Source organism: Cyprinodon variegatus, unplaced genomic scaffold (assembly GCF_000732505.1).
Source record: "Cyprinodon variegatus isolate N-32 unplaced genomic scaffold, C_variegatus-1.0 Scaffold14, whole genome shotgun sequence".
Taxonomy (NCBI): Eukaryota; Metazoa; Chordata; class Actinopteri; order Cyprinodontiformes; family Cyprinodontidae; genus Cyprinodon; species Cyprinodon variegatus.
Genome location: NW_015150467.1, coordinates 1,961,102 through 1,985,179, shown reverse-complemented (window position 1 = coordinate 1,985,179; position 24,078 = coordinate 1,961,102). Strand labels below are relative to the sequence as shown.

At 37.6% G+C, this 24,078-nt stretch overlaps 3 protein-coding genes across 4 annotated transcripts in view; 1 reads left to right on the top strand and 2 right to left on the bottom strand.

The window, feature by feature from the left end:
* Positions 1–7,401, bottom strand: part of nxn (nucleoredoxin) — a 78,991-nt gene extending 71,590 nt beyond the window's left edge. The window contains exons 1-2 of the mRNA XM_015383850.1: positions 7,285–7,401; positions 6,698–7,199 (exon numbers count right to left, since the gene is read on the bottom strand). Coding sequence (XP_015239336.1) covers positions 6,698–7,006 — 309 coding nt within the window. The 5' untranslated portion in view covers positions 7,007–7,199; positions 7,285–7,401. The remainder of the gene's footprint in view (positions 1–6,697; positions 7,200–7,284) is intronic.
* Positions 7,402–8,530: 1,129 nt separating this feature from the next.
* On the bottom strand, positions 8,531–10,601 carry txndc17 (thioredoxin domain containing 17). The gene is made up of 4 exons (XM_015383186.1): positions 10,347–10,601; positions 10,130–10,211; positions 9,036–9,111; positions 8,531–8,870 (listed from the first exon to the last, which is right to left on the bottom strand). Exons 1-4 carry the CDS (start codon positions 10,489–10,491, stop codon positions 8,802–8,804), a joined length of 372 nt encoding a protein of 123 aa, XP_015238672.1. The 5' UTR covers positions 10,492–10,601; the 3' UTR covers positions 8,531–8,801.
* Positions 10,602–10,729: 128 nt separating this feature from the next.
* The window catches only part of kiaa0753 (KIAA0753 ortholog), a 27,503-nt gene continuing 14,154 nt past the window's right edge, over positions 10,730–24,078 (top strand). The window contains exons 1-16 of one of the 2 annotated variants that reach the window (XM_015382975.1): positions 10,730–11,171; positions 12,097–12,390; positions 12,522–12,768; positions 13,269–13,378; positions 13,483–13,545; positions 13,781–14,002; positions 15,131–15,299; positions 16,028–16,218; positions 16,321–16,451; positions 18,631–18,786; positions 19,337–19,417; positions 20,661–20,748; positions 20,906–20,974; positions 21,098–21,265; positions 21,967–22,048; positions 23,694–23,814. In XM_015382975.1, the coding sequence (XP_015238461.1) occupies positions 11,037–11,171; positions 12,097–12,390; positions 12,522–12,768; positions 13,269–13,378; positions 13,483–13,545; positions 13,781–14,002; positions 15,131–15,299; positions 16,028–16,218; positions 16,321–16,451; positions 18,631–18,786; positions 19,337–19,417; positions 20,661–20,748; positions 20,906–20,974; positions 21,098–21,265; positions 21,967–22,048; positions 23,694–23,814 (2,327 nt within the window). In that variant the 5' untranslated portion in view covers positions 10,730–11,036. Of the gene's footprint in view, positions 11,172–12,096; positions 12,391–12,521; positions 12,769–13,268; positions 13,379–13,482; positions 13,546–13,780; positions 14,003–15,130; positions 15,300–16,027; positions 16,219–16,320; positions 16,452–18,630; positions 18,787–19,336; positions 19,418–20,660; positions 20,749–20,902; positions 20,975–21,097; positions 21,266–21,966; positions 22,049–23,693; positions 23,815–24,078 lie in introns of both variants that reach the window. The other variant, XM_015382967.1, reaches the window with a different exon arrangement.

The window sequence follows — 24,078 nt, the reverse complement described above, 5'->3', positions numbered from 1 at the left end:
GAGTCACACTGCAGCGCTCGGCTGCAGCAGGCATGTACAGCTGGAGTCAAGGTGACGGTTCCTGGAAGGTCCCTTTAAACTTGGAGACAGCTAATGCAGCATTAATCCAGAAGGTGTGAAAAGAGTTTGTGACTTTATATTGTTACACAAGAACTAAAGGAGGATATGGGTATTTGAATCAGACATATTAAGCTGTTTTTGTTATTGTAAATTCCAGACATGACTGGAATCAACAGGGTAAGAAGATACAGTCTATTATTGCCTCCTTATTATAAGAACCATCACCTTGAAACAGAGAAGTAATGGACATCATAGTTGCAGCGACATGCCTGAGTAGACGTCCAGTTGCTTTCTATTTATGGACACAGGATTTAAATGACTTCAGTATTGAACAGAGTCAGGATTAGTCAGAAGCACATTTACTGCCATTTAGGGCCCCCAGGGGCCCTTTAACTAACACAGGAGAGTAAATGACAGCATTATCTATACATAAAGACATCCTTTGAAAGTTAGACTAATAAGTCTTCTTCCTTTATAAAGTTTAATTCATTTGGTTACATAAGTCTCAGCTAGGGATGATCATTTCTAGCAAAAAGTTTCAAGGTAACCCAGCTTCTCGCCACAAGACAGCTGGAGATAGGCACCAGAACCCTTGGCGACCCTGCGTGGGATAAGCGTGATAGAAAATGGATGGACGTTTAAAGGTAGGTGGAGATTTTTTTTCTCCTCCTTTTTAGCTTGTGAACAAAACAAAAAACATCCACACCTTCTTCCATGGTATGGAACAGCAACATCAATGGCTGGAAACTGAACCTCAATGGCATTTGTTTAGCACATGCAAGCAAAAAAAAACCCCACCAACACCAGAGTAGCATCATTAAAACCAAAGTATGCTTTATAAACATTGTTGTCGTTCTACTGTAAAATCAGAGAAATCCAACAAAAACATCTAGATCCCCTGAGGAGATTTAAGGCCTGTCATTTCTCTGACTTTCTCTTAGTCATGTACAGATATCTTGTCAATCGGGGGAAAAAAGGTGATGAAACTTGTTTAATTCATTTTAAATTTGTAACTATTTTTTATCATTAACTCCAAAGAGTCTAAAAAATTCAACCTCCTCAAAGGGAAGTTTTAGCTTTTTAATCAAATCCATTTTATCCCTAAACTCTAATGATATTTGCCCCTTTTAATCCATGCATTAGCTTTTAATTCTTGCAATTATAAATGTTTTTCCTTCTTGTTTTACTGTATTCATTTATTATATATTTTTTTATATGTTTCCAGCCTATGGGGTCTAGGATTTTCATATGCTATAAAAATAAACCAGTAAAGACTGGTTAACAAACCCTCCGAACAACTCTTAATGATCAACAAAAACTGAACATGCTTCCATGATTTACAGCTCAGGGTCGAGTCGTTTTGGCGAGGATTAGTTTTCCTGTTCCGACTCTAGAGCTCACATTTCCAAGCAGTTGGAACTTTTTAGGGAATTTCCGCAATAAATTACAATTTCCCACTTCAACTATGTTAAACAACTACCTGTAATTAAACACTATAGAAGGTATAGCATCACTGAATTAACTTATTTTTTCACAGTTAAATAAAATAATGTTCAGTTAGGATTCAAAATAAGCCATAATTCCGTAAAGTATTCCAAATACATGGAATGCATTTGATGAACGATTTTGTTTTGAGTAGAGATGAGGAAAAAATACATAGATGGTAAAAAAAAAAGATTCAATACTCCTACATTATAGAATCACAGTATGTAGTAAATTTAATTGTTTTAAAAATTAAAGAAGAAAAAAAACACAAAAACAAATATCACCTCTGTTTACACTGTTGCCTTCAGGCAGACGATACAGAGCGATCAGAACAAGAACCAACCGTCTTAGAGACGGTTTTTACCCGACAGCAATAACAAAACTAAATGCAACCAAAAATAACCATTAATCATCATGGATGATGTGTGTGAGAATGTACTATTCTTATTAGTTGTTTTGTATCAGTTATTGTTATTTATTTCTTATGTGTAAATGGTGGTGACAGTGATTTTTGTTTTTAAGCATATGCACTGATCGATGGCATTTTTTTAAATTTTGTTGTTCTTGTGACAATGACAATAAAGATAAAATAAAATTGAAAAACTAAGTTGCCTGAAGTAACGATTATATAGGAAATTAGTACCGCCCAGGGAAAGCTTGGCCTCTTTTGAAGCCACTTGTTCTGTCGCAGAGTAAGGAGGGCTGTGACACACGATGAACAAGGTGCAATACAGATTTCAGCAGATCAGTGACATGCTGATGAAAGGCGTCCTTAACCTCGCTCTGAGGCTGCTGTGCACCATCATCGCCTGGCAGGAAGCCGAGGGAGCAGCCGAATGAAGACAAGAAAAGACATCCAAGAGGATTTTATCTGCAATGTGATCCTCCTCATCAAAACCCAGACACAAAAAAACTGAAGATTTATTTTAACTGCTTAAAACCTGCAAGATTTGAGTCTTGAAATGAATCTTTGTAGATCATTTCTCTAAATGACAGACTTCTACTTCGCATTAATGCGCTTCATATAAATTGCTTTCAATACAATTCAAATGCAGACGACACAACTAAGCTTTCTGTGAAAGTGTTTTTGAAAAATTATTTCAAAAGATTCCCAGTTAGCTTCATCCTTTTCCAAAGAAGCATCCAAATAATTGGCCACTACTAGACTGATCACAACCATGTAGCTTTAATCTCCATGTTGCCTGAGAATAAAGACCCTCATCTTCACTCCATGGATAACTTTGAGCAGCTTTACATGTTCTGCCTTTTCTTGCTGAAAGTCTTGCTCTCTCTCACCATCCCCCAGCCTGCACAAGCACAAATCTGCTGCTATCAGCTGGTAGCGCTCGGCATGCTGCGTTTACTGACTGGAAAATGTTGGATATTTAAGTAAAGATCAAGACATAATTTTCTGTGTCATAAAGCTCAAATATACTTTTTTTTTTATTTATTTATTTTAATACTTCCTGTAGTAATGGAAGGCATGAATAAGTGAAAAAATAAGGATATAGAAAAGAGAACAAATTGAAGGGAGGTAGTTAAGTCAGAAAATCTAATCTGGACAAAGGAACAAAAAAGTGCATCCTTCAGAGACTAAGTCTGGATGAAAGTAGGAAAAACAATAATATATTTTTTTAAAGCTTTACCTTCCACATTATTCTGCCACCTTTACACTCCCTGACCGTTATTATGATTACTGCAAACATAAATCCAAAGACAAACAAAACTATCTATTCACTCCTGCTCTCTTTTAGCCACATCCTGTTTCTTCAAGAAAAAACAAATCTGAAAACAATAGGGAGCTAATTATGGCTGCAACCAACAATCATGTTCATTATCATTCACTCTGCTAATTATTGTCTAATTATTTTCCTGTTAGTCAGTTAAATGTTTTGGCAAGAAAAATTAGAGAAAAAAAAGAAAAGCTGAAGAAAATCCATTTTATATGGACTGCAGCTTGGAATGGCGCCTTGTTTTATTCAAGCTAAAAGATACACAACAATTGATGCAGTGGGACAAGAAAAGATAAGAATTCCCCGTCTAAGATGAGAACAGGGTTATAACTGGAAATAAAAAGTTACCAATAATTCATATTGAATTACGGAAAACGGTGTTTTGCTAGAGGTTACACTACAACCATTGTACTTTATTAGGATAATATGTAATGGATAAACACCAGAAGGTGCGTATATTGAAGTGGAAGAAAATAAATGTATTTAGTCCATGTTTAAAAATATAACAATAAAATATTAAAATCAAATTCCTAAGCAAAAAAAATGTTTTATTATTTCAGTAGTCTCCAGATTAGTATATAGAGCCCATAGTGTGTTATATTTCAGTAAAAATGCCATGATTAAAGCAAAAAGAGGTTATAAAACAAAATACCTCCAATATCTCTCCATATCCTGGAAATGGAAAGGATTTAGCACAAGTTCAAACATACCAATGCATTGGAGTCCAAAAACACACACACAAAAAAACAAAAAACTAGACTTAACAGCTCAGGTAAAAGAGAACTACTGTAACAGTAAAGAAAAGCCCATAGAAGCTTAGATTCCAGTTTGCCGTAAGCCATCGGCTCCACATCAGTTATATCAAAGTGACAGGAAACCATATTTTGTAGAATCATATCTGTGTTAGAATGGCCCAGTCAAAGCCCAGGCCTCAATTCAGCCCAGAACATGTGACAAAAATAACAAAGTGCTGCTTATATAGATCCATCCAGTTTTGCAGAGTTAAAGCTTTTAATGAAGTGAATGTTTCCTTTACAAACGATTCACTTTTTTTTCCTTAAAAAAATAAAATAAAAGATTGATTTAAACAAAACAAAAAAAAGTGTATGCAAAAACTGCATTCCAAAGAACACAGAGAAGAAAATAGCTGAATAAATATAATTTCAGCACATTTACAGACCCAAGTGATCTCACTGGAGAGGACAGAGACAATAAGCAGGCACAAACACAAAAACTAGAGCTCTGTAAAACTCATTTATTGAGCATGGAAGAGGACCGTCCACCAGAAATATTTCAGATTATTACTGCAGTAAAAGAGGAATCTTTTAAAATGCAGCTCCAGTCCAAACTGACCCAGAGCTGCAGGCCTCTGCCAAGCAGAGATGGACAGCTGCACTCTGCAACACAAGGCCCAGACAGACAGCAACCGGACCACCAAGAAGAGCACAGAACAATGCTCACGTTGATGCCACAGATTTTTTCCGCTTGCAGTTAATAGCAAATAATGACACTGCACTGTGATGTTGGACGCGTTCCACCCCAGACAACAGGATGACCCTCCTCCTTCCCCCCACGGTTGCCTGAGCCACATTCTAACCTGAAGCTCATTATGAGGTGTAACTAAAATAATTATTGGCAATCAGAGAGAATTTACAAGAAAATTTTCCTGTCCAAGTCCTGCCTTCAAAACCCAACCATCAGGAGGCTGAATTGTTATAAATGAGGCCAGACTGAAAAGATGCTTCTTTTCTGGTAAATAACTAAACAGCATTCAGGATAAGATATATGTATAAAAAAATTAATTCTAAACTGAATTTTATAATTATGTTGCAAGATAAACAAGTCCAAAATCATTCTTGTATTTTATATTTCACATTCACATGCCATACAGTAAAATCCAATAAGTCATAATGTACCAGACAAGATTAATTTAAAATCTATCCTTTCACGCTGCATACATCAGGACTTAAATCAGAGATACATTTAAACTGCTGTGAAGATGTTTGTCTTTGCTTAAGTCTTTTTAAGGCAATGCATGAATCCAGTGCTGTAATCAGGACTCTGGCCTGGCCTCCTGCAGCACATGCAATCCATGCAACACAATCCTGAGCTCTATTGTTTCCAAAGACTGTCAGGTTTATGCCGCCGCCAACATGAACGGGATACGGCAACAGAATAATCAATTTATATTTAAAAAATAAAATAAAATCATTTTGCATTATGTAGGAGGATGTTTCTCTTTTTGCTTGTTACAGCTGAAATCACGGAAAAAAAAAAATTCTTCTACACTACAGAGACTAAAAGATAAAACACAATTAGTTGCATTTATAGCTATTCAAACACATAGCATTTATTCCTGGAATAAAACCTGGATCAACAACAATCAACTAAAGATAAGAAGCAGAACATGTTCTGATGATTGGCTCAGGTTGTTCATAGTCAGGTCCAATATTGAATAAAATAACTGTTTGGTTTAGGAAGTTCCTACCTTATCTCTAAAAGAGATGCATCTACAGTAGGAAATGATGCACTTTTCTATTTTAGGAAACAAAACAAACAAAAGGTCTAATTTGCTTTATAAACCAGTAAAACCTTGCATGCATTTATTTTCTGTGGAATATGAAAGGACTCAAAATAAATAAAATAACATGCAGCAGTTTTTGCTTCTATGCATCTCCCAGGCAATAGTAAAAAAAATAATAATAACGCCCAGAGATAGACACACAAAAAAGCTCAGCAGGTCAGACTCCAAATAAAACCAGAAATAGTATCAACACTTAAAAAAAAAAAGTTGTTTTAAACTGTTGCTAAAAATATTAAAATGTTTTTTTTTAAGCCAAAAAGCTGCAAATCCTTTTACTCCTAAGGATGCATTTGCAGAATCCTGTTCTTTATGGAAAGTGAATAAAACATAATACTGTGATTGTTTTGTTTTTTTAAATTCAGCATTATTTTAAAGATCATGGCAATATATTAACAACAGAAACACATTTCTTTGGTTTGAATCATTAGTGTTTGGAGAGAAGGGGGGAAGCCAGGAGGAAGTCTAATGCGTTTCCCCTGCTAATAATAACCCAGGAATGTCTACAGCAGCACTGGTATAACTCACTCAATTAAAGTCTTATATTATTTCTACCAAAATAATTATAAACAGATTGATTTATTGGGTAGAATTCAAAATAAGGCGAGGTTCCAGATTTCCCTGGTGAAATTGGTTTGTTTTTAATCAATCAGTGCATTTCAAATTACATCTGAGATTATAGCTGATTAAAATGATCTTTCTGGAGCGGGATTAAGGAAAGCAGATTAACTCATTTAAAGTAGTTGTTAATGTAAAAATAAATAAATAAATCTGAAAGTTTGTTTTGTTTCCACTTGCAGCCAGGTTTGATCAGGCTGCTCATCCCCACCGGCCTTACCTTTTTGTGTCTGTCTTTGAAAGGTAAGGCAGGCCAAGGCATCTCCTGCAAAAAGTCCTGCCAGTGTTTCTGGTCCTGATCAGAAGAGACGAAGACGATTTCCAGCTTGTCCTTATGCTCGGACGCCTTCTTGAAGCGGTGGTAAAACTCGCAGAGGCTGCCGTTGAACTGCTTGCAGGGGGCGTTCAGGCTGCAGCCGAAGAAGAGCCCGAGCAGGGAGAGCCTGGCGCCCAGGGACTGAACGTCCACCTCGGCTTTCTCGCTGTTGACGAGCCGCTCCCCGAGCAGAGCCACTAGAAACTCCGACATCGCGGCGAACACGACCGGACGAGGCTGCAGCGCTTCCTGCACCTCCACCGAGCTGAGAGGGTTGTGCGGTGAGCCCCGCAGACACAGAGAGGTTTGTGCGGTGAGCCCCGCAGACACAGAGAGGCGGTGCGGTGCTGCTGCTCCCTCCGCTCTGAGCTCTGTGCAGGAATGCGCTCTGCTTAAATCTCCCTGACTGCAACACAGATTCCCCCCATTTAACATGAAACCCCGCAATCACACAACTAAACCTCTCTGTTATTGAATAAATGTTCACTTACCTGCACGTCAAATGAACGATTAAGTATCAAAATACACCAAAAAGAGGCCAAATGAGACTTTTATTCTATATTCTCAAACTCTCTTACTTTTATATAAAAATGAAATGACTTTTGCGTTTGACAGTATCTCTATGACATGCGTTTGGGAAATTGTAATTCCGGTGTGCTGGAAGGTTTTAGGCTAAATACTTGAATGAATTTCACCAAATTTACATTATAAATGTTAAAGTGAGGGAGAGTCTTTTTAATAGTCTGCCGCCACCTAGCGTTCACAGTGAGAAAACATGTTAACTTTTTAAATAAAGACTTGTCTTATGGTAGTTTTTCCCTTTTCCTTACCTCAGTTTGATCGAAAACATTTTTAAAATCTTGCCACATTTTCTGATTTGGGTGTTGGCTTGATGTTTTAACATTTGAAGGTTTAGGTTTTTTGTAACATGGAAGGTGAATCTCTGTCCTAGTTTCAGGTTTTCAGTCTCTAACAAGTTTTCATGTAACATCATACTGAATAAATCAAATTCCCTGTCACATCTAAAGGAAAAGCCCCAACAGCATGATACTGTCACCACTTTGTTTCAACGCTGGGATGTGTTTAGGGCATCATGCAGTAGAGGTTTTCCTCCACACATACAGCTGTGCATCGACACCAGCTGTTGTCATCTGACCAGGGCAGTTTCTTCCACCTGTGTGTCAAGTTTGTTATATGGATAGTGTCAATTTTTAATCAGGTCCTCTTTTGGATTTTTTTTTTAATTGCTGTTCTTTGCAAGGACAGAGTTGTGGACCAACTGATAAACAGTTAACAGATTTTCTGAGTTGTAGATCTCTCCCACTACTCGATAATTATCACTGTGGTTGCAATGGTGGAAAAATAGAAAAAAGGTGAAAGGTAGATTAACATTTTTAAAGGTATTATAAAACCTTCTTAGGAACAGGTATCCAACAACAACTGAACATCTCTGGACAAATTGCAATGCCTTTTCATCTTTTTTTTTTAAATATATATATACGTATATATACACATTAGGTTTGGTAAGATGCCTGATTTATAGATATTGAGACTACGAGACAGGAGTCAGAACTGGAGAGAGGGAACCTGGAGAAGTTGAGATTTTTATTGAGAATCAATCAAATATTAAGACAGAATTGACAGCGGAACTAACAACAAGGAGCCTTTGACTCAGACTCACTTGCAAAGCAATGGAATTAACAGAATTAACAAATATATTTCTCAAATCAAGAATTAATGTGTGTATTTCTATACAATGAAGTATTTATTGATTGCACAAAATAATCAGGTAGCAAACTTTTCTTTCAGTGTAGCCCAATACAGAGCTGCATGTCAGAGGCTGGTTATTGGTTTAGGTAATGCACAGCTGACAATTACCTGTTTGCATTGAAAACATTCAGATATCAACATTGGATGATTTTTAAGTGCTTGAACTGAACCGTGTAAACTGGTAATTAATAAAGAAATATTAGCTTCTTTATAAACGATCAAATAAGCCAAGGATCCTTCAGTCTTCTGTGAACATCATCTTCACCAGGTCTGGTTTGAAGAGATCTTCCTCCACTAGCTTCTGAGGCTGTAACAAAAGTTCACACATATTGTGAAGCACTCCATGGAAGAAACGTAATCACAGATTTTTTACTTTTTTTTTTTTTATCTCTAGTAACTTTCATATAATGTTTTATGGGCTAATTTCTGCAGAATGGAATATTAAATTAGTTGCATTCAAATGTTCTCTTACTGTGCCATATCGCAGCAAAGTGGGAACTCCCGTCAACTTCAGGGTCTTCTTGAAGTCATTGTTTGGATCCTTCCAACTAAAACACAAAACAGACATTACATCCACCAAAATGGTTATGCTGTCATCAGCACTGGTTTGTCTCTCTTAAATAACTAAAATAGTTATGGAGAGCTTTTGATGACATTTTTAGTAATATGTGTATTGTTACTTGCAACAAATGATTACATTTTGGTGATGATCTGGATCAACGTCTGGATCCAGGATTTTTTTGAAAGATTCCTTGAATACAAGGCAGGAAGTTAAGGTGGAAATCAGCTACTTAGTGGAAGTCTGGGCTCTCAGAGTGCTTTTCTAGTCACACACTTATTCTCACAATATTTGATGTTTATATGTTTGAGGAAAACATTTTACCCCATTTTTAAAAGTTATAACTTATTTCAATTCAAGCTTAAGAGATCAGCTCATAGACAACTATCAGACCTAGCTGGATCACGCTGTTTATAATTTGCAGTCTCTTTTCTATGTGGAAATCAAATAGACTTTTAGGATTACAACAGATTTAGACATTGTTTACAGTTACAAGCATGTATGGGTGAAAAAGGACATGGTCCTCTCATCTAGGATATCAAATCCTATAATTGACTGATTGACTTTATTGATCTCAAAGTGGAGAAATTTACTTGTTACATCAGCACAAATAGTCAAAAAGAGAAAAGGTGCATGGGATATATACACAATATATAAAGTGCGTCCACATATGACAGCTTTTTCTTTTTTCTTTATTAAAGAAGAATGAATGAAATGCTTTCATAATGGCTTGTTTGACAAAAATAGACTTTTTGTCTTTCTTTGGGGGGTAAAAAGCATTAATCCAGATGGTCATCATCAGCAGAATTACTGACTTTAACTTAACAGCAGTATGAAAGAAACATTAATTACGGTATAATTAAATAAAAACAATTGTCTGCTGCTTAATCTAGAAAGAAAACAGATATTACTTTACCTCTATAATAACTACAAAACAAATATGTTTGCTTTTAAGCTATTGAGGTTGCATAACAATGACCTCCAAAGAAAAGGGGAAATGAGCTTACTAAGGTCTATCTCCAACTTGGCAGTAGATGAAGACTGAGCCTTCAGGAAGATGATTCAGCTCTCCTCTAACAACTGGCTCAGCTGAAACAAGGCAAAATTAAACACTCCATGTTAGAGACGCGTTAAACATCTAGCACTGCGGTTTTCCTTCGATTTAAAAAAAAAAGGAATAACTTACAGCGTCTTTATGGCTGTAGGAGTTATTTTCAACGTTACCTTTAACACAATCTGGACACCAGCTCTTTCCCTCAGCGTCTTTATCACCTGAAAAATAAGCAAAAATATCCTTTCCTTTTCTCTCTGACACCGCCTTACAGAACTCCTCATAGCCGCGCACCTTCACTTCTTCATAACGCGCCATTGTTTCAACTTCAGCTTCTGTTGTGAGATATCTCACGTGAACGGTTGAACACCAACTGCTTAGAGGAGAAAAAAACAGTTGAAATACTTCTTCTTATTCTTCTCGAATTTTTTTTATGGTGGTTGGCAAAAAACGTTAAGTGAGGATTACCGCCACCAACTGGTAAGGAGTGTGGACTTGAAATACTACTTCCGGGTTGGGTGGCGCTTTTAAAGCGCCCAATGAAAAACTACTTCCGCCTGTTGTTGTCATGGCGCCGTCGTTTCAAACCGTTGTCAGGATCAGATTGGGATTAAAAACATTATGCAGGATGTATAATTTAGTTCGTAACTGTAATCGAGAATATATTCCCTAATTCAAAACTAGATTTAATTGTCAAGAACGATGGAAAAGATGTCTGAATCACTAGTTTTGAGGTTTACTTAATATAAACAGACAATAGATTAAAATATGCGTTAGCTTTCTCATGCTAACATCGATTAGCATAAGGGTTTAATTTTGTTTACATTTTTTTCCGCATTACTTTTATTGTTTCTTTCACTGCAATGACTGCAGAGTCCTTGTCAAATGGAACTATTGGTTCCCTGGGACTTCAAAACCAGGGAAGAAATTGGGTCACTAAAGGATCAACACGGAACGTAATCGACCAATATTCAGCAACTAGGACATCCCAAACAAAGGTAAACAAAGGTTTTATTTTCCAAAATGTTTAGCTCAGCCGTCTTATTTCACCTAATGCTGATCAGTTAGTTCTTTAACCATTAAATTCTAAATATTCTTAAATGATTAAATACGGTATCCTCTTTTGTAAATACGTGAATTTATTTAGTATATATATATATATATATATATATATATATATATATATGGATTAAATTGTGGGAAATAAGTATAATTTAAATTAAATTACTGTAATAAATTAGCATTCTAAAAAGATAGTTACATTTGAAGACATTTAAGGAACACTTAAATTGGCAAAGAGGGGATGATGGGAAATAGAAATTAAAATAAATTACGTAAATCAGGGGAAATTGTAGCAGCAGCAACGTGACAAACAGGTATCTAGATCTAGGTCATCTAGATTAACCCATACGTAAAATATAGAAACAGAAAGTAAGAAGTAGAGACCTCTCAGGAAGACACACTCAGATCCAAATAAATGTGTAACTGTTCATAAATATTTATGCATATAGAATGTAGACTATTTACATTTGCAGACTAGAGGGATTTTTTATACAAAAGATTAGTCATTCAATGTTAAAGTGTGAATATGTATATATAGATGTTTCTTTATAGATTAAATAAAATTGATCTAAATATCAAAGTTTTTTTTTTTTTTTTAAAGATCTTTCCAAACTATATAACTAAAAAAAGCACTTTATGGAATAGATTTTTTTACATAATTTTTATCCAAGAAAATGTGTCATTTACTTTTATTTAAGCAAAAGCTTCAAATGCTGTTTGTGTAAAAATGCCATCCTGTATTTGATCTTTAGAAAAAAAACAACAGAAAAGGACCTCACTTTTTTTTTTACAGACAGCAGGACAATAGATAAGGATAGAAATTAATCTGATAACATATTTGGGTTTTGATTTCTTTGACAGTTGTTGTTCAATGAAGCCATTCCTCTGAGCGCTATCAACCGTGCTACTCGTGTCGGCCCCCCAGCTCCCATTGTGATAGAGAGACTGCTTCCATGTTCAGAGATGCGTGAAAGTGCGGGCAGCCTTAAACACTCTTGCAGCTTCTCGGTGCTCTCTGAGGAGAGGCTTCAGGCTGCTGTTAAACTGGCCAAGCGAGATCTAAGACGAAGGCACCTTGAGTCACTAGCAAAGACTTCAAGGAAACCTTTGCAGGAGTCTTCTGTCTTTGAAACTAGTGATGTGGAGCTGCTTCAGGTAAACAGATCGATGGTAACAGATTTGTATCCAGCTGTTTCTAAAGATTGTTCTTTTTTTGAGTCTTTAGTCTAAAGTTTTCTTTCTTGTCCATACAACAAACTGAAAGAACTATTTCGTTTCCTCTGCAGGAGATAATAGCAACTCCAGGCAGGACACAATTAAAGGAGAAAAAGGCTCAAACTGATGTTAAACAGCAGACATCCAAGAAAAAAGCTACATCTGTCATGGCTCGTGTTGGGCAGTCTCCTCCAACTAGAGACCCCGGTCTAAGGCAGTTGGAAGCAGGGAAACAAGGACACTTAAGCAGTGAAATCCTCAAACTGCACAATGAGCTGGAAACGTGTATACGGAAAGTGGAGGAGCTCGCTCATCGAGGTAACTCTTATAGACATCTTCTCACCCTTGACATGCCATGGACAGGTTGTTAATGTCAGTTCTTACTTTTTAAAATACAGTTCTAGTTTTAAAATGGCCTGAATTAGCCATAAAAAACAAACCCAATGCTTGTAATTGGCTACTTTTCCCTTGAAAGCAGGAAAAGATAACTAACAAATAACTACAGTAACTAGTTTGTTTTTATTCAATTTACCAGAATTATACATATCACAATTTTCAGTCTGTTAAACTCTCAACCGACATTTTGGTTCTATTAAAGATCTGAGATCATGGGGTCAAATTTTTTTTTTCCTTATAAAAAATCTCTACGTTTCTCAAAGGACTTCCAGGGCCTATTTTGTTATGGTCCCTTCAAAAAGTTGGTCTGAATCACTCAAAATCGCCATTGGCTGGTCAGACCTCAAAGATATTTCAAATAATTTAATAGTCACCTTCCTATACTGTACTTGTGCATTGATAATGATCAGTTCTATCTGCAGGTGAAAAACCGGAGGAGTCTTTGGAACCTGAAGAGCAAAACAAATGGGAGATTCGCAGACAGAAACAGGCAGCCAACTCAGCACGTACCATCTACGTCCTTCAGCGACAGGTATTTATGTGTTAGGTACAAATATTTCACAGATGAATAAGCATTGTATGATATGTATATATCTATGATATGTATATATGATATATAATTTTTTTGTTTTTCAGGTAAAAGAGATACAAGACGACATTGAAAAACTCAGAAGAGAAAAAATGTGGGATGCAAAAAAGGTATGTTCTTAGCTGGAGGAAGCTGCAATGTCTAACTACTGAATGACTGATAGCAATGATGCCTGAAGGAATCTAGAATTTAATATCACTAATGTAACAGTTATGTATAAAAAGTTTCTGAAAACTCTGGAATCCGTGCTTTCAAGTTTGATTAGTTTTATTCAGACAGAATGGTTTTAGGTTTCACCCTGTTCGCTGATAATGGAACCCTGTAACTGTCCTCTTCTTGTTTCAGTCTGTTGCAATTAACAGGCTGGCAGCAGCCCACCGTGGCGCTCTCAGGGCCTTACAGGTCGTCATCCACCAGCTTTCAGATCAGGCTCAGACCAAGGTACCCCCTCATTATAAGGAACTGGGCCAGCTGATCCGCCAGCTATCTTTGTGCTCCGCTAAGGTTGAAGTGGACCAAGGTTCAGATGTCCCTGAGACTGCACTGGATATCCTGCAGAAACTAGAGGTGGGAAAGTCTGACTTATAATAAAATTTATTTTTCATGAAAAAGGGTCCATGATTCTGTCACTGGTTTTTCTAAAAAGGTTTTACTGCTCTTATCTCATTTTCTAAATCAGCAAATTAACCAAATGAACTTAGATTAGATGCAATGATGGAAAATTTATTTGAATTAATTGCTGAGGTCCTAACAACAAAAAATACTTTGTAAAGCGAATATATATTCCAGCCGTTATTTGTCCATTATCTACAGGTTGTGACATTTTAGGCCCATTTTAACTCTCCAATATGTGGAACTGCACAATAGCTTAGGGCAGTCAGGGTGTGACTGAATGTGCTTCTGAGTCCTTGAATTTAATAAATGAATCACAAGCCAATATTCAAATGTTCAATTGCGATATATGGTGAATATTGGAATCACTTTGTTGATTTTAATGAACTGAGAAGAAAGTTTCATGTTTTCTTATCTCTGAGGTGTCCCTGCAGCTCTTTGAACTTTAGCAGCTTGATCATTAAAATCTTTATTTGATGTTTGCATAAAAGGCAGTGAAAGTCCGTTCAACTCGCCAAATATATTGATGGTATGCAGAGTTTGAATGGATGGAATAAGAAAGAAAAAATGATTGCCACTAAATCCTTTTTTTCACTTTCCTATTTTAAAGTCACATTGTGATAAACCTTACTTTGTGTGTATCAGTTTTAATTATTTGGGAACGACCAATAATTTGTGCTAAACTGCATCCAAATACTTTATCAAAGAGCTAGAGGCTCCTTTTGCTTTGGATCGATATTCCCTCCACTCGACCCTGACCAGGGCCTGCTGTATTTATAATGATAGTACAGTTATGTTTGTAAGCATAAAGGAATCACACGTGGACTTCTATGACCTATAAAGGTGACTGCAGTCGAGTCTTAAAAAGTTTCCTGCTGTTTACCGGCTCTAGAATAGCCTAGTTAGTTGTTAAAAATTGTAAAGAAAAATTTTTTTTTGGATAGCTACCTTAATTATAGCTGAGGTTTGATTTAAATAAAGCAAAAAGCCAATTGGGTATAGTATTTTTTTCCAGTCATTTTTGTTTTATTTTGCCTTATTTATTGTGATCTCAGTATTCATATATCTCTCAATTCCTTTTAGATTTTAGATTCGGCCCTCAGTAAACATGATATGCTTGAGAAGATGCAGGCCAGGGCCCATCCTCCACCCAGGAAGTCTCCTCATCGCAGCACGTCTCCCACTAGTGGGCCCAAGAGTCTCAGCGTGTTCACAGCTCAAGGCCATCGCAAACCACCAAATCCTAGAGGAGGTGTGTGTAGTTAACACAAGGTTTTTTTCTTTTTCCTTCCAGGACATTTTAAAGCATGTATTCAATGCTAGTGATGCAGTTAAGATGTAAATAAAACCGTATTGTCATTTTCAACATCTAGTATGTGCAGCTGTGTTAAAATCGTTTACTTAGTTTTAGGGTTCTACCTATAATGAGCTTTGTGCAGGTTTCAGCTTGTTAAAGAGTTAATGCAAAACGGACATTAAGCACAGGTTGTCCCCTGTGTCACCAAAGGTTTTTTTTTTGTTTAGAGATTGTGTTTGGCCTCCCTCTGTGTTTAAATGGCTGAGCCCAGGTTGGAAATTGAAGAGAAGCCACGAATTAGAGATCGAAAACAGCAACTCGGAGCAGAACTGTGGCCTTTGGCCCCATGCTGCTTAGTCTTATGAGCAGTTAACCCCTGCTGGCTTTTATTGAGCTGAGGACTATCCTCTGTAAGAGATGACATAAACACCCACAATGAGCTTTATTAGCATCCACAGCAGGGAGGGAGGATTATATTGAATCTTTTCATCTTTTTGCTGCACTGCAACCTCCAAAATGTCAGTTTTATTTCCACATGGCTTTAAACACTTTTCTTTTAGTCCCTTATATAGTAAGCTTCTTCTTTACTCTTAACCATTCTGATATTGTTGATTAACTGATATTCATATCATTCCAGACCAGAAAAAAAAATGAAAGTTTATATTGTCTGTTTGTGTGTGTAGGTCGAAGTTTTGCCTTGCAAAGGCCAAAAATAGTTCCTAACCAGCCTCTAAACAAAAGAGAACTGCTGACGGTCGGTCTGCAGAGCATCATCCAGCAGAGGGAGCTCAAACAGCCTCTTAGACAATCCCAGCCCAACACCAAGTATCAGAGAAGGAGGCATGCAGAGAGGAAAAAAGCTGGCAAAACAAAGGTGATGCATTTATTTGGCTAATGATTGCAACTCAGAACATACATGTTTGAAAATATATTTAAGCTTAAATGATTTATTGATTTCATTGCAATTGTTTCTCAGCCTAATCAGATGCAAGAGGCTGGTTTCCAGCAGCCTACAGTTTCCTCACAGCTCAGAGTGAATCAGATGCCTCAGAAGGAGAAATCTGTGCCCTGGATGCCAACATCACCCCACTCTCCTCCTCAGCAGCGGTCAGCCTGTTGTCTTTATAGTCCTCTCACTTTCACTAAAAATAACTCTGCTATATTGAAGTTGGCTACGAGCTGTATGCATGCACATTTGCTGTGAAGACAAACACAGTAAAATTAAATCTTTGTTATATTGTTTGTCTATGGTGGTCGAGAGGGAAAATGTCTGCATGTAAATAATTTTGCAACAAATTCAAAAAGCCCCACCAAAATGAGACTTACAAACACAACTGAGAATTGGGATAATACACAGGCAAAACAAAATGCATTCAAAGAAAAAATGTAGAGGAAGAAAAGCTGCAATCAGAGAAAATGGACAGTAGCAAAGTAGAAACGACCTGCAAACACAAAACTCTTTGCAAATACATATATGATGCTAACAGAAAACCGCTGCAAAGTATTAAGGCTGCAAGTAGCAAAAACTACTGTAAGTAAAGGAAAGCTGCAAACTATATCGGGTTAATAGCAGAACTCCAGACTAGTAGGAAGAGAAAGTCATCAATTCATCTGAAACCAGACTCTGAGTAAAGCCAGGCATACACTGTGCGATATTTTCAACTGTTGCACGCAGCTACAGCTCACAGTGTGGGAAGAAACCGCAGGGTTTAAATGTTTACAGCTGACATTGAATGTTCTCACACTGACCTGACGCTCTGGTGCAATCTACCTGCTCACACTGCAGGTCTAAAAACCATGTCGGACTCAGCTCCGCAGTGAGATGGCGCTAGTCGCACACGTCTATCCGGAAGCCAAACTAGTAGAGGAGGAATTTGAAGCTCACTAGAGAGAAACATGCTGCCCTGGCATAGGTGCAATTTTATGTGCTGAAAGCCCTAAAAAGAAAAGGTAACAACATATTTGGACAAAGACATGGCTAAGCAAACGTGCACTACTACGATCTGTCAATTTTACAGAAAGAAATCCATTTCACTCGCACCCCCCTGACTTTGTGTTTTCTTCTGAAAGGAAGAAGAAGAAAAATCCTTGTTTGCGCATGCGCACTAAGCATTTTGCCCACAATGGCCGACTGAATTTCATACTTGTTTGATTTTCTCCCGACGTCACGATTCCTGATTGTAGGTGGTCATGAGAGGCTGATTGCCCCTCGCTACCCCCTATCCACTACACGATGCACGACGCACGATCAGGCTGAAAGTCGGCCCGATGGAAGAATTCTCGCATGGCTGGAAAATTGGCCTGAAAAGGGCAAAATATTAAACAGTGTACGCCTGGCTTTAAGGCATAAACGGGATGCTCAGCGATACTTAATGTTTAAAAGAGATTCATTGAAATCTTACCTTCTCTTTCTCCCCTCTGTCCTCTGGGCTCCACCCCGCTTGTTTTCGTTAAGGGTCTGGTCCAGAGTCATTAATTCGTAGTAATGTCTTTGTTTTGGTTCATGTGAGATGGCGATCATCTCCTAGTATTTGGAACACTTCTGGTATGCAAGCTAATTTGCAGCTTTTCCTTTTTTTTTATCTTGCAGTTGTCTTTGCTACTTGCAGCATTTTCCTTTTGCATGTTTTGAGTATTCTCTATATGTTTGCGTATGGTTTCCTGTCTGCAGAATATTTCTACTTTGCTGCCACCTATTTTCTGTGTTTACAGACTTTTTTCTCCTTTGTTTTTGTGTGTTCATTTCATGTTTGTGTTTGCATGGCTTTTTGAATTGGCTGTGAATTAATGCTATTGCATGGTGTTTGCAGCCCTCAGCTACCCTTGTGTACTTCTTAAAGTAAAGATTTGGAAGCATAAAAATTACACACTGACCTAATATACCAGGGACAAGGACTCTGGAAGGGGTGAGGGTCTGTCTGATGTGATTCTTCAGGTGTCCTGACTGCTGGAGGACATGCATGTGTAGAAAAAAATAAAGATCCTACTGTGGGGGGAAAAAAGCTTGTACTCATGAAATAATAAAGCAACACTATGTATTATTTAAGGTGCCCATAAAAACAATGATGATATCATGTTTGGCCTTAGTGTGGTCTACTGCATCGGCTCCTGTTTTGTTACCTTAATTGGACAAATATCCAAATCGGGTAACTCACAGGTCTTCGAAAGGAAATGCTTCACATTATTTAAATAGAAACACATACGAACCCAGGATTTTGGTTGGTTGCCTTATTTTTCTTCTTTTTTTTTCACTTGTATCTTTAACTGAGTTCTGATGTCTCTATAGAGTCCCTCAGAGGGGAAGACCTGAGCCTCGCTGCCTCTTCTCTCCTATCAAGCCCTCAGCGAGCCCCCCAGGAGAGCAGCAGGCAGAAGGTCAGCTGGAGGCAGAGCGAAAACAGAGTTCTCCAAAGATGAAAGCGGCTCACAATGAAGCAATAAGGTAGGAAACATTATTTCCTTATTTATTTTTTTTGCAATTAATTTCAAAATGAATTTCTCTGATTCATGTTTTTTTTTCACTAATTTCAACTTCATTCAATAAACGATCTGACTCTGCAAAAGAGAAAAATGCATGTGGATGAAATCGAGTGGAAATGAATTTTAATGAGCCCCTTACTCTGTATTCACTGAGTCATTTCTAACCTTCATGCCAGACCCCACTTGCTGAGAGCCACAGGCAACACTCCGATTATTATTCAAAATTATTTCTTTCCAACAAAAAAAAAAATCTAGATCTTTGCACGACTCAGGCCATTCCTCTTTTTGATTGATTGGAAAGTCGTCCTATTTTCACAGCTTTTAAGCGTTGCACTGATTGAGTGTTGCACATATGCCCTCCTTTTAATCAACTTTTAATTACTACAATCGTGGTTCCCTATTAATCAGTAGCTAGCAGCCTGGTTTTAGGGACAGGGATTAGAAGTTATTCGTGTGAAAGGCACAATCAAGCCTCTGTTTAGCTTCATGTAAAAATTGCTGGCTTTTTATAGGAGAGCTTATCAGGAGAAGATGACCATGCCGAGAGTGACTCGGCTCAGTGGAGAAGAAGCCACGCCCAAGCACAGACTGAGGTGAGTTAGTGACTTACAGTGACTTAAAAAAGTTTATACCCCAATTACTGTTTACCTTGTTGCATTAGAGCCTCAAACTCTATTGTATTTTATTAAGATTTAATGTGACAGACCAACACAAAGGGCGACGTTGGTGTAAAATTGAAGGAAAATGAGGAATAACTTGACAAAAACTGTAAATATAACAGAAAGAGACAATAAGAAGTCCCTATTATATTAATTAAAACAAAACAATTATCTCTCATGGCTTGGGACCAATCTTGCTGCTAAATCGTTGTGTCAGTGCCAGTCCGTTGCAGTAATCCACACAGTAATCAGCCAGAAAACCTCAGAGAACTAATCATCACAATTATATGTTCAGCTACGTTGGGAATTATGCCATCGGAAAAAGCATCCCCAGACAAAAGATCTTAAATCAAAGCAAGCTGTCCATGTGGTAAATACAAGGGGAAGCACATTTTCCTATACACCCCATTTTAAAGCTTGTTGACCAAGAAAGGTTCCCTAATTAGTCACTGGGGGAGTTTAGCTATAAAAACAATGTGAGCTGAGGATTAGATGCAGTCAGCACTTTGTCCAACAGAATAAATGTGATTGTGCAGAGTCATGCTTCCTTTTTCCAACTTAATTCACAAACCCTTTTTATTCTACTTTATGTATTCTGGAGGTTAGTGATCCCTTGGGAGGATACATGTAAATCTATCTGTAGCATCTTAGTTTAGCACTTATTGCCTGAGTGAACACAAAGATATAAACCTAAAAGCTGTTTAAATGGAGGCCCATGCTTTAAGATTCATTAAAACATGCTCTACCTTTTGAGGTATGCCTCTCATTCATCATTCCTCTACTTTATTTCCAGAATACTGTCCCACAATCCCTTTATTGTGGGACAATAAATATTGTGGGACAATAAAGTTTTTTTTCTATTCTATTCTATTCTGTTTGTATCTACAAGCAGTACAAAAATGATTTTTGATTGCTGATTCATTTAGGAGCTTTTATCCTACTAAAAGGGCATTTTGATCCACAAAAACAAATACTTCTGATTAGAGACTGATTGGAAATATCTAATGTAGAATCAAAGATAAATATACTGGATTTGTTTGATCCACTAGTCTAATTCCTCCATCTCCTGTTTCATTGTTGTTGTTTTCCAGAGAATCTAACTCTTCCTTTTGGTTAAAACGAATGTAATTCATACATTGCAGAACAGCTTGTAACGTAGGCGTGTTTTGGTTCACAGGTCTGAAGTTGCTTTTCAGAATCAGTGGGCTGAGGAAGCTGAACAGGGAGTCAGAGAGAGGAGTCAAGGACCTTCTAATAGAATACAGGTGGAGAGACTTACCTGTTACCCATGTGGTGCCAAAAATTACCCATCATTCTATTAGTTGTTAATTTCTTTCAGTAGGAGTTAATCAAACTGACATTTTATAATTTTTCCTTCCTGTATGTTATGGTTCTCTTTACTTTGGTTATGTACTTTAGCAGGAAGGCGCTGCCAGGAACAGGTCTGACAAACTGAGGAAGATTCAGCTCCCAGAAGTTACTGCTGAGAGGGTGACTTTGATTTTGTACAAAGTTTTTAATCCATATGACGACAAAGAATAATCAAAAGAGCTGGAAAACTGTCACTGATGGTAAGTTTTCTTTTTAATTTATCATCTGTACTGTTCTTTATAGGCAGTGGGGGATTGTGGGTGGCTTGGTGAGTCTGTGTCAGATTTGTTGGAGGACTCTTCGAGTGATTCGTGGGCGGCAGGAACAGGCAGGCGGTTGGACGACAAAGCCGGGTTTGGGCAGCAGGCCCTTACCCTGGAGAGCATGCTGCTTCGTATGGAGGAGATACAGGTGAGAGTTACCCTGCAGGGGAAAACCCATAAAAAGGTCAACCTGAAAGGGTAGCTGTTATCGACTTGTTATTTATAGTAAGCTGTCATGACAGTTGTGGTCTGCTGCTGCTTAATGATTTACCACCCAGAGCCTCTACACCCTCTTTTATTTTAAGAGAATTTCTAGTAAAATCTGTTGAAACCTGTTTTATTATTAGTTTTTTTGTTAAATTATAATATTAACAAAGAGAAGATGCAAGTAAATCTGTAAATGAACCCAAAATTGACAGAATATTTTGGATTTCCTGAGTTTCTAAAATTCCATAGGAATCTTGTTATCATGATATTGGTTAGAGGTGCACCAATACAGTTTTTTCCGATCAGATGGAATGAAATATCAGCCGATATCTGATACCAATCCTATTCAACTGTTGAACCAATGAACCTCATATCTCGCCATGTGAGTGAAGACATTAGCCTGGACATAAACATTGGAATAATAAACGTTAAAAAATGAACACTGAATGAGCAGCAAAAAGAAAGAAATAACTGTTCCATGTGAAGTGCACCGGATTCGATCTGCGATATCTGATGTTAGATCCAGCTAATTAGTCAATATCTGCGCCGATATCCGACCCAGGTATTGGATTGGTTCATCTCTGATAGTGATGCTTCTCCTTTAAATTCAGCACTGTAAGTGTTTTGTATTTGTTTGGTCAGAGGGACGAGGAAGAAGTGAGGAGACGGTTCGCCTCCATCGCCTATTCAGACACTCTTTACTGGGACCGCTCAAGGACGGCAGGTAAAAAAAATAAATAAATAAAAGTGACCCAACAAAAGCAATCCTGTGTTTTAGGGTCAATTTCCTGTTTGTAGAGTCAGTTTTTTGCTGAAGGATGGACATCCCTTCACCTTTCTGTTTACATTTTGTCATGTTAACATCACAAGACTCTGTTTACTTTATTGGGCTGTTATGCGATAAGCCTAGAAAATTTCATGTAACGAATCAAGGGTTTCCTAACTTTTTATTTATTTTTTATTTTTTTTACAAACATTTGAAGGCTGTATTTCATTCTTAGTCTTTTAGGGAATGTCTTTACCATTTTTGCAGGTGTAAAGTTCTGACCAAGTAAAAACCTGATGGGTATTACTTGCTAATTGTGTTCAACTCCCCTTGAATCAACACTTTAAACCTAATTTCACTGTATTAGCTGCAACAAGTCCTTCTGGGTAGCTACTTATTTTATACATTTGAAGGATTTCATTGTTTGTCCCTTTTTTTTTTAAACAAAGTATCGACTGATCACTCAGACCAGATACAGCATTTTTAAAATCTGGCCTTAGATTCTTAATTGGTCTTGGGTCTTGACTTTGTTATTCTACTCATGGAGAAGGTTTGATCTGAATAACTCAGCCGTGGGTGTGCGGTCATTATGCTGCTAAAAGTTAAACCTCCACCCTGCATCTGACTGGTTTGCTTTGTAAAATGTTCTACTCACCTTCCTAATTCTAGCAACAATAGTGACTCCCCACAGCATACTGCTGCTGCTTCCATGTCACACAGTGGGCTTGGTGTTTTTAAGTGATGCGCAGACTTAGTTTTCCAGCAAACATTTTCCCTACAAACTATAAAAAGGAAATTTCTCATAGCTTTTCTCTTCCTGCTGATGTCCAAAGATCAGATATGGACTAATGGTAGTCCTGTTAACACATCCCTCCACTTTAGCCATGCATTTTTGCAGCTTATCCAATTTTAAAACTGCCCTCTTTGCTGTTCGTCTGATTAATGACCCCCTTTGCTAAGGGGGCTGTTAAGATGAACGGTGATGTCTGTTTGCAGCTGTGCAATAGATTGGAGGCTCAAACTCCTCACTCCCCCCCCCCCACCCCCCAGTAACCTGCCTGCAGTGTTCCTTCATCTTCATGATGCTTTTTGCTTCCTCATATTCCACAAAAAAACTGCAGCTTTCAAAGAACAGATGGATTTGTCCTAAGATTAAATTCAATCAGTTGATCTGGATCCTGTTTAGGGATGTTAGATTAGAGGCGGTGGACCCTTTGACAAATAGATTTTGTAAAAAATCATCCAAAACATGTATAACTTTCTCACCTGGTCAGAATTATGCTCTACATTGTGCTGATCGATCACATAAAAATCTCATTTGACACATTGATGTTTGAGGTGGTAGCTTGGAAAAACTTTTAAAAAGGAGCATAACTCTTTTTCTTGGATCTCTGCTGCTATGATGCGGTAAGTAATTACTCAGATGTTTCCTGTAGATGGAGACAGAGTTGGTGCTGACATGAGAATGGGAATATTTGTCATTCAGACTGAATGCTTGTCTTTTCTCTCCATCTGTCTATCCCTCTGTCTCTTCCTCCAACCCTGCCTATTGACGCACGCTGGCGTTTTCTATTTCTTCTCCCGTTCCTGTGTTCTTCCCCAGGATCCCAGGCTCAGGCTCCAGGATCTAGGCCAGCCTCTCCCCAACCAATTAGGCTCACGAGGCCGGTGCTGAAACAGACTTCTGCAGCTGATATTCTTCTGGAGAAGCCCATTGAGGCAGGGTGGGTTGTTCTCTCCGTCTTCCTGAGTCTCTTTATTCCTCTTTCATCTTTTACTGATGCTGTGCTGAATATATCACCTGGAGGCCAATATGAAGAGCTGACCCATTAAAATTTATCCCAGATGTTTTCAGCCAGAATCATAGGGCTTAGCTTCCATAATTAGTCTTCATGGATTCAGTGTAATTTTGTCCTTTGAATGAAATTAGAATATGTCCTAACAAATGCAAATACACAAAGGATTTAGATTAATTGGAAAGCTTTGGT

Coding starts and splice junctions, on each gene's coding strand:
- txndc17 (XM_015383186.1), bottom strand. CDS start 10,491: ATGGCGCGTTATGAAGAAGTGAAGGTGCGCGGCTATGAGGAGTTCTGT. Junction 10,212..10,346: donor GTGTCCAGATTGTGTTAAAG/GTAACGTTGAAA, acceptor GCCTTGTTTCAG/CTGAGCCAGTTGTTAGAGGA. Junction 9,112..10,129: donor CAAGTTGGAGATAGACCTTA/GTAAGCTCATTT, acceptor TTTGTGTTTTAG/TTGGAAGGATCCAAACAATG.